A 12,200-nucleotide genomic window follows, 5' to 3' on the forward strand; every position below is an offset into this window, starting at 1 on the left:
CTAATTTCAGGGGAAAGAACCGCCTCCTGCGTCATTACGCACAGCACAGCCAGGCCCTCTCCCTGTAGTTTCAACCTCCGGCCGCTCTGTGCATGCCCGCTCATCAGCTGTCACTGTGGCCGTGTGGAGACGCACATGCTGTTTTTCTACTACCTGGTAACGGAGCATATGCTGCCATGAGTGCTTTGTGTCGCCTGCTTCAGAGAGGACTGCTGAGCGGCCGGCCTCTGTGTCGTTTATTCCCCGGACAGCAGGATGTTAGCGGGGTGGCTCCCGCGGTCCGGTCAGCCAGCTCATCCAGGTATCCGTGCTAGCTTTCCCGGCTAACAGATGCCCTCTGCCTGTCACGTCTGTGACATGGTTCTGGGTAGATATGACAGCCCGGTGTTTCTGCTATAAAATAAAAACTGTTTAAAACCGTTATATAACCAAAGGAATCTCTGGCCATGTCATATAATTTTTGTCTTTAAACGTTACTTTCACAGTTTTACGTAAATGACATTCAGATGTTAGCTGCATGGATAACGGGCAGCTCAACTATCATCACAACCACAAACAGGATTTTAGATCTGAGCTTTTATTATTTTATATTTTATATTGTCGGGATAAATAAAACAGTCTTTGCTGTTATCTAGTTCGATTATTATATGCTACATACCTTCTGAATTGCCAGCAGTTTAGCAGTCATGCTAAGCCTGATTAAAATAAATGCTAACGTTGTTGTAATAAGCCCTTAATCTTACCTTTGTTTTGTTACTTATTTACATACATACAAATGATTTTACCTTAATTACTTTAATATTATATGAATATTGAGAGGTACTAAGAGGTTTATTATTATTTAAGCAAGGTGTGCCCGGTAAACAGGCAGCTGCCTGCAGATATGGTAAATTTCCATTTCAGATATATTTTCAATATAAAAATAAATAAAAACACATTGAAAACCTCAGCTTAATTAGCTTTAACTGTGTGATAGTTTCCTAGCAAGCATGACAAATATTTGCTGTTTCCAGCTCGTCGACTCGCCGTCGTTTGTAAAGTGAAACATGCTGAAATTAACGGCAACATTTTTCCACATTTAGCTCAAAACCTTACAAAAACATATTTTTTCGAGTAATTTTTACAACATTTAGTAAAATATTTGTAACTTTTCATCAAATGTTAAATATTAAATCTAAATGTTAAATATTAAATCTAAATATTATATTTAAATCTAAATGTTAAATCTAAATGTTAAATATTAAATCTAAATATTATATTTAAATCTAAATGTTAAATCTAAATGTTAAATATTAAATCTAAATATTATATTTAAATCTAAATGTTAAATGTTAAATCTAAATGTTAAATGTTAAATCTAAATGTTAAATCTAAATGTTTAGGCTAATATGCAAATTTATTGTACGGATCAACGGAAATACCAAAATAAAAGCTTCCCGAAAACCTCCAGTGCAAAATTGTGTCTGTTCTCCTCCTCACTTCTCCCCGCCATGTGCTGCTTCACTTCTTGCCTACGAGCATGTCCAGCGATTTTGCTGTACATGTGCTGCAGCGATTGTGAAGTGGAGACTGCAGCTGCTAAGAGTGCACTACTGCTAAACCTTTGGATGGCCGACAAAACGGATCTTCCGATGTTTTCAGCTAAATCGCCGGACGTGCTTTCTCATGGTCGGGTTATGGCTGAATTCCAGTGGAATGACGGTCCCGCCATAATAGACGTTCCAGCCATGTGTTCCAGCCCTAAACCTAACCTTATCTAACTATAACCTTATTCATAACCTTTACTAGCAGTTAAACGACGTAAAATAGTGTTTTCCAAATCGATTTTTAGAAAATGAACGAACATGTGTAGATTGAGTCCAAACGGTTCTCATGTGCTCTCCTTTTTCCGATGCCGTAATTTAGGAACATGTTGGGTACCCGAAAGCATAAAATGTTGACAATTTGTCACCTAGCGAAAATTATTACGCTTTGGGAGTGAGAACGTGTCTGACCACTACCGCCACACTTTTGCGCCGGAGGTTTTCGGAAAGCTTTTATTTTGGTATTTCCACTGATCCGTGCAATAAATTTGCATGTTAGCCTAAACATTTAGATTTAACATTTAACATTTAGCATTTAGATTTAACATTTAGATTTAGATTTAAATATAATATTTAGATTTAACATTTAGATTGAAATACAATATTTAGATTTAACGTTTAACATTTAGATTTAACATTTAGATTTAGATTTAAATATAATATTTAGATTTAACATTTAGATTTAAATATAATATTTAGATTTAACATTTAACATTTAGATTGAATATTTAACATTTAGATTTAACATTTAAAATTCTGTTTTAAATATGAAAAGTTACAAATATTTTACTAAATGTTGTAAAAAATTACTTGTTTTGAGCTAAATATGGAAAAATGTTGCCGTTAATTTCAGCATGTTTCACTTTACAAACGGTGCCCCATAGTTTAGTGCCTATCTTTGATTTATGTTGTTGTGAATGGATTATCTCTGGACGATGACTTCCTGTTTAACAAAATAAATGTATTAAAGCTGTCGCCTGGCACTGAGGGGCTTTAAAGTGTGTCGTTTTCATGTTTTATAGACTGAATAAATGAATAATCAAGCAAACAATCACAGGATGAGTCAGTGATGGAATAACTCACAAACACCTTGTCTCATTGTCCAATTAAAACCTGAATGTATTATTTTTCTCACAGTTTTCTGTCAGTGTTTTAATCTATTAACTCTTTGTACATGTTGTCATGTAATTAGTCATCTTCCCCTTATTAACATTGTAATGACAACAATTTAAAGTCACGGTGAAATAAATAAGAACACGTTTAACATTGATATCCTATGTTTGCACGTAAGAGTAAATGTATTAAATTCATTTGTACATGTGTGTGGTTGCCTGTGTTGTACCAGTAGGTGACAGGAAAATAATTCCCATCAAATAAATTATTTTAACAAGGCAGTTTGAATGGGATTTAATATTAGAGAAGAAAAATGCCCTGTAAGTGACTTTAAGCATTTCTACTCCCTAAAAGTTGAATAAGAGTTTTATTTGTTGGATTTATTGCAGTTCCTGTCTAAGTAGTAACACAAATCTTAGCACAGCTGGAAGCATAGAGGTTCATTCTAATAAACATGAATGTTTTTTTCTTTCCCAGCCTCCTCAGTCCTGTCAACTTGACCTATGACGTCTTCGATGGGAAGGGAGAGAGCACTCCCCTGGTGTTTCTGCACGGTCTCTTTGGCAGTAAATCTAACTTCCACTCAATAGCGAAGTCCTTGGTGCAGCGCACAGGCAGAAAGGTAATGCAGTGATGAAGACAACAGACCTGTCAGTTTTTACATCAAAAACGTTCCCACTTATCTGTTCACTTTAAGCACCCTGTTAATAGTCTTCATACAAAAGCAGGTGTGGGAACGTACAGTTGACAGTGTGTTGTGTGTAATTTGATACAGCTTCCCAGCAGTCTGTGCTGTTGCGAAATTGCCCTGACAGATAATCTCTCATGTGTTTCCTTGATGAAACTCGTGTTCACAACACATTCTTTGTTCGTGCTGGGCCCAAGACAGACACAGCTGACATAAGAGCCAATTCTGCGTGTACGCTCTCTCGCCTCCTCTTCTCCAGTCCAAGTGTCCTAACTGTCCTTTGTCCAGTTAGGTGCTGACAGTAGATGCCCGTAACCACGGCAACAGCCCTCACAACCCCGTGCTGACCTACGAGGCGATGGCGAATGATTTGAACCACCTCCTCGCCCAGCTCCGTATCGACAAGTGCATCCTGATCGGCCACAGCATGGGTGGGAAAACAGCCATGACGACCGCTCTGACGCAGGTCAGCGGTCACAAAATGTCACATGAATTTATCATGATAGTGCAATTCCCTCGCTGGATGTCACCTGACCTTTTTCACTGTACATTCCTATGAACTTAATAATCCTCCTGTCCTAGCAATTTCCATTTTCCTACTGGTTTTCCCACAGTGGCATTTTTTACTTCCATTGTCCTGCTTGTTTACCTCAGTCTGTCTGTCTCTGTAGCCTGCTTTAGTGGAGAGGCTGGTGGTCGTTGACATCAGTCCTGCTCAAAGCAGCACACGGACCAACTTCCGGTATTACATCCAAGCAATGCAGGAGATGAAGATCTCCACAGACATCCCTCGTTCCACTGCAAGGCGGATGGCTGAGGATCAACTGCGCAGTTTAGTGAAGGTCAGGATAATCCATTACACTTCTATAATTTAATTTCTTATATTGTTGTTATTAAATGGTATTGCATTTCTATTATTATGTTAGTATTCAGAGATGTTTTTTTTCTAAGTTTGTGTTATTATTTTATTTCATTTACTAAATGTATTGTTTGTTTTTCCCACCTAGACTAGTTGTAGGTAATTATCTTCATTGTGAGTGCTTTTTGATATGATACCAGTCAGTATTTTAAATAAATAAACCAATAAAACCAACCTTTTCCCCAAAAACGATTGTTAGTTTGTCAGAAGTGTCATTTATCTGTTTTGTTAAGGGTTTTTGTATAGATATTAAATCTGTAATAGCTGATCTGTTGGACCACTTGAGGTCAGCATTGTTCCATAACAAAGCCACTTACCATTTTAGAGTCTTGGAGAGACACAATAATGGCATTGATTATGATGACATAAGACCAGTATACTGTGTTCTAGTCACAGAGGCAGGCCTAAGTCTTTGTTTGTGTTAATGTTGAGCAAGAAGGCTCCAGAAGGTTTTTAAGAGCTTTTCTTCTTAAGAAAAGTTCCCTGTCACATCTGAGAAGGATGTTAGTGAGGAATGTGAGTAAAGTAAAAGAGGAAAGCTGTTTTCCATAAAACTATAAACTAATAATTTACATCTGTAAAATGTTAATATATTTCAATAAATCTATGTAGATTCACTACATACCAGCCCCTTCGCAAAAAAAAGGTGTTTATGCAGTTAACAGTTAGGGGTGGGGGAAAAAATCGATACTGTGTAGTATCGTGATATTTTGTTTGCTAATAATGTATCGATACAGGGACAGCAGAAATTGATATTTTGTTACAAAAAACGTTTTTGTGCTCTGACTTCAGAGCATGTTGATCCTTTTTCTGAGCAAGAATCCTGACATTCCTTCACTGTCCAAATGTGTTTAACTTTTTTTTTTGGCAGCAATAAACATGACAGTTTACTTATTTTAATTTAAGACATGTTTTATTTTAATTAAGGTTAAAACTTTTTTATTTAATGTAAAATTATATTTTGTTTTAATTTACTTTCAAATTCTTCAGTTGCCGAATGGGCTGCATAGTTTTCATAAATTGCATAGTTCAGAATAGCTATAATTGTACCAGATGGTTGCATTCAGTTAAGTTGGACTAGTATGTAATACAAACCGTTCCGTTTGTCAACAATAAAACTGACTGAAATGAGAGAAAGACTGAGTGCGAGACTTTATCAATATTCATTTTATCGAATGTCAAAGTTTACCTTTATGTACAGAATCTGAATATCCCAGATATTTAAAAAAAAAACGCAATAATATCGTATCGTGCGTTAAGTATTGTGATAATATCGTATCGTGGGATGTATGGTGATTCCCACCTCTATTAACAGTTAAGCTCGTTATTCAATAACCTGCTGTTTCCTTCCGCAGGAACATTCAGTGCGTCAGTTCCTTCTCACTAACCTGGTGGAGCAGAACGGACACTACGCCTGGAGAGTCAACTTGGAGGCCATCTCAGCGCACCTTGATGACATCATGAGTTTCCCCAACTTTGACACCGGCTATGATGGACCTACTCTGTTTTTGGGTGGAGCTAGCTCTGCTTATATCAGGTATAAAACACAGATTGTGAACTTTTTTGAACAGGTAAAATATTTCCTGAAAAAGGTTCATATTATAACATTTAAAACTAAAGTATTTAGATTTTATATATTTATGAAAATAGGAAAATATTTAACAAAAAAAATGCAAGTGGACACGAAATCATTCTGGGATGCTGGGACTGACCATTTAGTCAGTTTCTCTGATTACAAAAATGTAAACAATCCAATTAAAAATGATAGAGGTTACCTTGAGCTTATCGTAAATACCTAAACTTTAACAGTTTTGCACTGTGTGTAAAGGTAATGCGACATCTATTATATGCTGGATTAATCGCTCAATGATCACAACAAGAGTCCACAGACTGAATAACAGAATGTTTTTTTCTTTTCTCCTGCTCTGTTGAGTGTTTCTGTTTATTATATCTCCTTTAGTCTTAAGCTGTACATGAGGCATAAGAGACGTTGAACTTTCTGCAACAGCAAAGACGTTTGCAGAAATACAACTTCCAGAGAGAAGAGAGCTTTTATCATTTTTTATTGTTTTTTTTTATCCAGTTTAACTATTAATTCTAATGTTGTAAATGCAGTTTTTAATGTACAGGTGACCATTAAATTTTAATTTAAATAATTAAACTAATTCAGATATTACTTCAAAGTAAGTGCCTGAGAGTGACTGCAGAGTGATGAGACTTAGTATTAAAAGGACTTTGGCTATACTAGCTAACATACATAATCTGTAACAGGTAAGTGAACTTGAAAGCCACTGGCTGTGAGCACATGTGTGGCTCAAGAAAATACTAATGAACTCAGGTTTAAACAACTGGAATGCAAAATGTTGTCGTAATTATTCAGACAGAAGAAGGCACAGTAATGGATATAAGAGAAATAAAATAACACATGATTATCCCTGAGAGGGTTTGCTTCAGGAAAGGCATCCAGGATGAAAAAAAAATCGAAATGTGGATCCATCTGCTGTGTGAAGCGAGCAGCAGAAAGACTTTAGCTTAGAAGTAAGCACGTCACACCAAAAAATATTCAAATATATTAAGACTGTCCTTTTATATACAGAGGAGAATGGCTTTGAGCTGATAGTAAGGCAACAGTAACTCAAACAACCAGTTTTTACAACTAAGTTGTGCAGAAGAACATCTCGTATTGTTTAACATATCAAACTTTATAGCGGATAGGCTGTAATTCACACAGGCTCACCAAAATTGGGCAGCAGATGATTTGAAAAAACGTTGCCTGGTCTGACATTCGGATGGTAGCTCCAGAATTTGGCGTAACAACATGAAAGCATGGATCCATTCTGCCTGGTTGCCGGTGGTGTAATGGTGTGGGGGATTATTTCTTGTACATGTCACAGCCCACCAGAGTATTGTTGCTGTCCACGGTCATCCTTTTATAAGCACAATGTATCCATGTTCTGATGGCTGCTTCCAGCAGGATAATGCATCATGTCACAAAGCTCAGATTATCTGACACAGGTTTCTTGAACATGACAGTGAGTTCACTGTACTATACTTAAAGTTTCAAGCACTTGTTGAGTTTATGCCATGATGAATTATAATATTTCTAAAACCAAAGAGACGTCTGCCCTCTACGAGCAGGACTTAGAAATCCATTGTGACTGATATAAATTCTTATATATATTTATATATGTATTATATATGTAAAAATACATGAAATAAAAAGACTGTATAGTGTAAAATAAACATAACATTTAACAATATATAACCCCAAAACACGAACCCAAATACCAGTGATTAACAGGTTTCATTTATATTCCTTTAGCACTTTTTCAGTTGCATATTCATGACTTTTACCACCGCCTGTCTTCCTTATAACACCCTCCTCTTCCTCCTCCTCCTCGTGTTCACTCCTGATCCAGCTCCGACGATTACCCAGAAATCCAGAGGCTGTTCCCCAACGCAGATATCCAGTACATCCCAGATGCCAGCCACTGGATTCACGCAGACAAACCCTTAGATTTCATCAGCTCCATCATCTCCTTCCTTCAATCCTAGCTGCCTCCAGCGTACGGGTCTGAACTTTTTTTATGCTCGACACCGTGAGCATCCGCTCGTCAAAAACTGAGGGTGCCGAATCAGCAGCTTCAGCAGGAGCAAGTGTAACTATTAACGATGCTTGTATTTGCCAACACTGGACCAAACTCACCCTTATACAACAGTCAGATCATACCTTTTAACAATATAGCACTTAGTGTAATGTACTGTAGGTGAACTTTTATTTTGTTTAGCCTCTCTGCCAGACAGGTAGTGTTATTAGATTGGCTGGTTTCTAGATGTGTGTTTGTTTTTTGGTTGATTTTTAGATAATAGAAACAAAAGAATCTCCAGTTTAACATAATGGGGCAGTTTTTGGAGGCGGTATACTAATCCAAAGAAATTCTCATTTGCACAGTGCTTCGTTTGTTTCCAGTGGCTTTAGGCCGAGGACAATCTGGGACCGCTGAAGTGTAGAAAGTCATGACAGCACTGCAATGAAACAAATACTGTAAATCTTAGAAGTGATGAATGTGTTAAGCAAAAAAGGTATCAGGAAGTTCGAGCTTGGCGCAGAGGACGTGGTACAGGATTTATGTGGTCAGTTGGTTTGTCATAGGAATTTATTTTACTGTTGATAATAGTGATATATTCAGCTTTTGGTGCAGAACGCGTCTCTTCGTTTGTGTATCTGCTGTGTGTCGGACACGAGGATTTACAGGTCAGTTGCATTTTGCAAAACTCAAGGTCACGGAGAGCGATGGTTGTGTTTTTTAGGCCAACTCATGCATCTATGAAAGGTGAGCAGAAACCACACATACAGTATTATCGCACTGTTTCCTGAGTGTCTCAGGTTATAACTGGATATACTACTTATTACACACTTATGCTATTGTTTTGTCTGTCTGGGGATAAGCATCGGTAACGTCGTCGTGTCTTTGTATGTGGTCAGTCCAAATAGTGTTTTGATGAAATAATGTTTTACCAGTCTGTATCTCATTTATCTCTACAAATAAGGCGCGTATGGGTATCTCACAAATGTATGCTGCAACGAGGTACAACTGTACCTTGTTATGTGATCGTAATAGTAGTGAAACTGCCATTGTGTGAATAAGCAGGGTGTTGTTAATTTGTATACGTGCCTCTTTTATCCAGAGCTCCTTTTACATTTCTGTAAAACTTTATTAAGAAAAAACAACTTTTATTCTTCAATAATAATCTAGTAGAGTTTAGATTGGCAGCTGGGTTGCCAGTTCTGTGTGAATTTTCTCACAAGGAAAAGTTCAAGCACTTAGATGTTTACCAGAGTCAATGTTTTTTGTTCTTTTATTGTCATCACGAACGTCTAAAAAGGTTTAAATGGTCAGAATTAAGTTGAGTGAAACTCTTCTTAAGTTGTTTTTTTTTTTGTGAAGCTCCAGCTAGTAGAGACTCACCCTTTCTTCCTCTTTTAACCCACAAGACAGATTTTGTCTTGTTGCACAATATTAATAGTTGGTTAGCACTTCCACTTAAATGCAGATCTTGCTAAAGCTTCTGGACTGTTGCAGTGGGATGAGTGGATGACAAAGCAGAGCTCTCCATCAGCAACAGTATAAAAAAATATTGTCAAATTATTCAGTAACATTACGAGTTGTTTGAAGACTGTAACCATCTGTTCAGGATTGTATAGTTTCACTTTGAGCATGCCTTCTCTCTCTCGTCGTCAGGTGTGACTTTACTGTGCTATATACATCCCTGTTTGTTGAATATGTTACCATTATGATGGCATTCATTCTAGATAATGACATATATGTATATAAATTTTAAATGTGTGGAAGATGCATATATATGTGGAATATATATTGTTGAAAATATATTATACAATAAAATGACCAGGAAAAAAAACAGTTGGTCATTTTTCTTTCTTTTTCATATTGCAAAAAGCAAACATGCTGACGGTGAACAGAAGACTGTAAATGATGGATGTCGCTCAAAGGTTTGTGTCGAGCCTCAAAGCTGAGCCAGTTCACTGTTGCTGTCTTGGCGTTTTCCAACTTGAAAATAACTTCACTGAGAAATCAAGGGGCAGTACATGTTCATACAGCGCTGTGAAACAGTATTTGTCCCCTTCCCAATTCTTGTCACACTTACCATATTTTCCATACCATAAGGCGCGAATAATCCGGGTCCAAAACTCCATCTGCTTCAGGTCCCAAAGTTAAACGAACACTGCAGTATCACTGAGAGTTAAAAACTGTCTAAATTCCTTCATTTTTAACATTTTTAATAAACATTTTTAATAAAATGTTTAATAATGTTGCTGCTTTACCAGACGTAAGAATTAAGTTTAACATCCAGGCATCCATGAAAATAGAATTTATTAAATTTAACAGAGTTAGAAGTTAGCGGGCAGTTAGCTCACTAATTTCCACCTAAACATGACAGCATGTCCTGAGTGAGAGATTTCTGAAAAAATTAAAAAGTACAGCTCTGCTATCACTTCCACCATAAATAAAGACAGAACACGTCAGCAGTGACGTTTGTAGGGTTACTGAAGTTGGGCTAGCTGGTATAGAATGATGTGCTACGTGAACGCTAGTGACACAGCTATGTTAGCATAATATTAGCACAGTAAAGCTGAAGGATGAACGCTAAGTTTTTTTCGCTCGATAAAGGTTAACATGAGGGTTCCTGATGGTTAGGGACAAATGCAATCGCATGGCAGGATGCTGTAAACGGACTAAACTTTAGTCAGGAGGACAACTGAGATAATCCATCCACAATATGAGTCATTAATATACTGCAACAACATGGGAATAGAGCAGCTGCGAGAGAATTCAACATTAATGAATCAATGGTACAGAAGTGGAGGAAGCAAGAAAAATGAGTAAAGTTTGACTTATCTGACTGTTTTGCTTAATGTGCCTTATGTATGAAAACAGACCCGTTCATCGACAGTGCGCCTTATAATGTGGTGCACTGTATGGTCCGAAAAATAGGGTACGTGTTACAGATCATTAAACAAATTTTAATTTTAGAAAAGATCATCTAAGTAGATGCAAAATGCAGTTTTTTAAAAGATGATTTCACTGACTAAGGAAAACGGTTAAACCTAACTACCAAACCTTCCTGGTCCTGTGTAAGAAAGTAATTGCCCCCAAAACCTACTAACTGATAGGTTCACCCTTGGCACCAAGAAATGCAATCAAGTGTTTGCTGTAACCGCTTGATTGCATTTCTTTTGTTTTGGCCTAATCTTATTTGCAGAATTGTTTTCATTCAGCCAAATCAGAAGGTTTTCGATTATGGAAGTTTAAGGTGATGCCAAAACATCTCAATCTGATTCACATCCAGACTTGAATCAATTCAAAACTTTCATTTTGCAGGTTTTTGGTTTTTTTTTGAGCCATTCAATGGTGGACTTGCTGATGTGTTTTGCATCGTTGTACTGCTGTATAACCAAATCGAGCTTCAGGGCACGTCCTGATGTTCAGACATTCTCATTTAGGACTTTCTGGTAGAGAGCAGAATTCATTTTTCCATCAATTACAGCAAATTGTTGTGGTCCTAACGCAGCAATACCACACTATCACCATCACGTCTGATTGTTGGTGTGGTTTTATGTCATATGTAACAGAACTCAGACCCTCCATAAAGTTCAGCTTTTGTCTCATCAGTCCACTGAATATTTTCCAAAAACGTTAAGATGCTTCTTGGAAAATGTGAGATAAGCCTTTGCGTTCTTTTTGGTCATGGATGCACTTTTTGCCCATACTCTTTCTTAATGCTGACTTATCTTGATGCATTCTCAATCATCCAGGTAAGTAAAACCCCAAAAAGTTGATTCTGTTCATCTACGTCCAGATGAACAGAATCAACTTTTTGGGGGTTAATGCTGACTTGTGAGTGCTGACCTCAACTGACGCATGTGAGTCCTGCAGTTCTTTACATGATCTGGATTGTTTTGTGACCTTTAAGTGATTTCTTGACTCACCAGGTCTGACAGTAAACAGACCCGGGTGTGGCTAGTAAACCTGAACTCAGCTTTCCAAAAAATGTGGTTAAGCACAGTTAATTCATAACTTAACAAGGAAGGCAATTACTTAAACCTACACCACAGATCATGTAGGTTTTTCCTTAAAGGTACGGTGTGTAAAATCTGACCATTAAATGTCAGTAGCTTGCACAGTTTTGTTTTCTTACCTCTCCCAGTTGAAGCACAAAATCCTGACTCCAGTGGCCGTTGTAGAACAAACAACTCTTGAGTGTTGTTCGTCTGTAGTGAGGGTAGGCTGTCAGTATGCTGTTTACCTCGGTTTGTCCACATCTACTTACTCTGTAAGAGGCTGTAAAAGTTTATAAAAGGAGTCTGGTATGAGTC

The 12,200-nt window shown here is 37.3% G+C and overlaps 1 protein-coding gene across 1 annotated transcript; it reads left to right on the forward strand.

The window, feature by feature from the left end:
• The first annotated feature begins 43 nt into the window (after positions 1-43).
• Positions 44-9,710, forward strand: abhd11 (abhydrolase domain containing 11). Its single transcript, XM_086309005.1, has 6 exons — positions 44-301; positions 3,174-3,318; positions 3,677-3,850; positions 4,056-4,226; positions 5,659-5,840; positions 7,723-9,710. The coding sequence occupies exons 1-6, from the start codon at positions 93-95 to the stop codon at positions 7,856-7,858; spliced, it is 1,017 nt and encodes a 338-aa protein (XP_086165131.1). The 5' UTR covers positions 44-92; the 3' UTR covers positions 7,859-9,710.
• The last annotated feature ends 2,490 nt before the right edge of the window (positions 9,711-12,200 follow it).

The sequence above is a fragment of the Aulonocara sp. 'chitande type north' Nkhata Bay genome, linkage group LG10 (assembly GCF_057382095.1).
Source record: "Aulonocara sp. 'chitande type north' Nkhata Bay isolate Kocher_YH1m ecotype deep benthic linkage group LG10, A_spYH_male_GT1.1, whole genome shotgun sequence".
NCBI lineage: Eukaryota > Metazoa > Chordata > Actinopteri > Cichliformes > Cichlidae > Aulonocara > Aulonocara sp. 'chitande type north' Nkhata Bay.

Excerpts from the sequence above, each read along its gene's own strand:
- abhd11 (XM_086309005.1), top strand. The coding sequence starts at position 93 with ATGCCCGCTCATCAGCTGTCACTGTGGCCGTGTGGAGACGCACATGCT. Across the intron at positions 302-3,173 it reads CGGTCAGCCAGCTCATCCAG|CCTCCTCAGTCCTGTCAACT; the intron begins GTATCCGTGCTA and ends TTTCTTTCCCAG. Across the intron at positions 5,841-7,722 it reads GCTAGCTCTGCTTATATCAG|CTCCGACGATTACCCAGAAA; the intron begins GTATAAAACACA and ends CTCCTGATCCAG.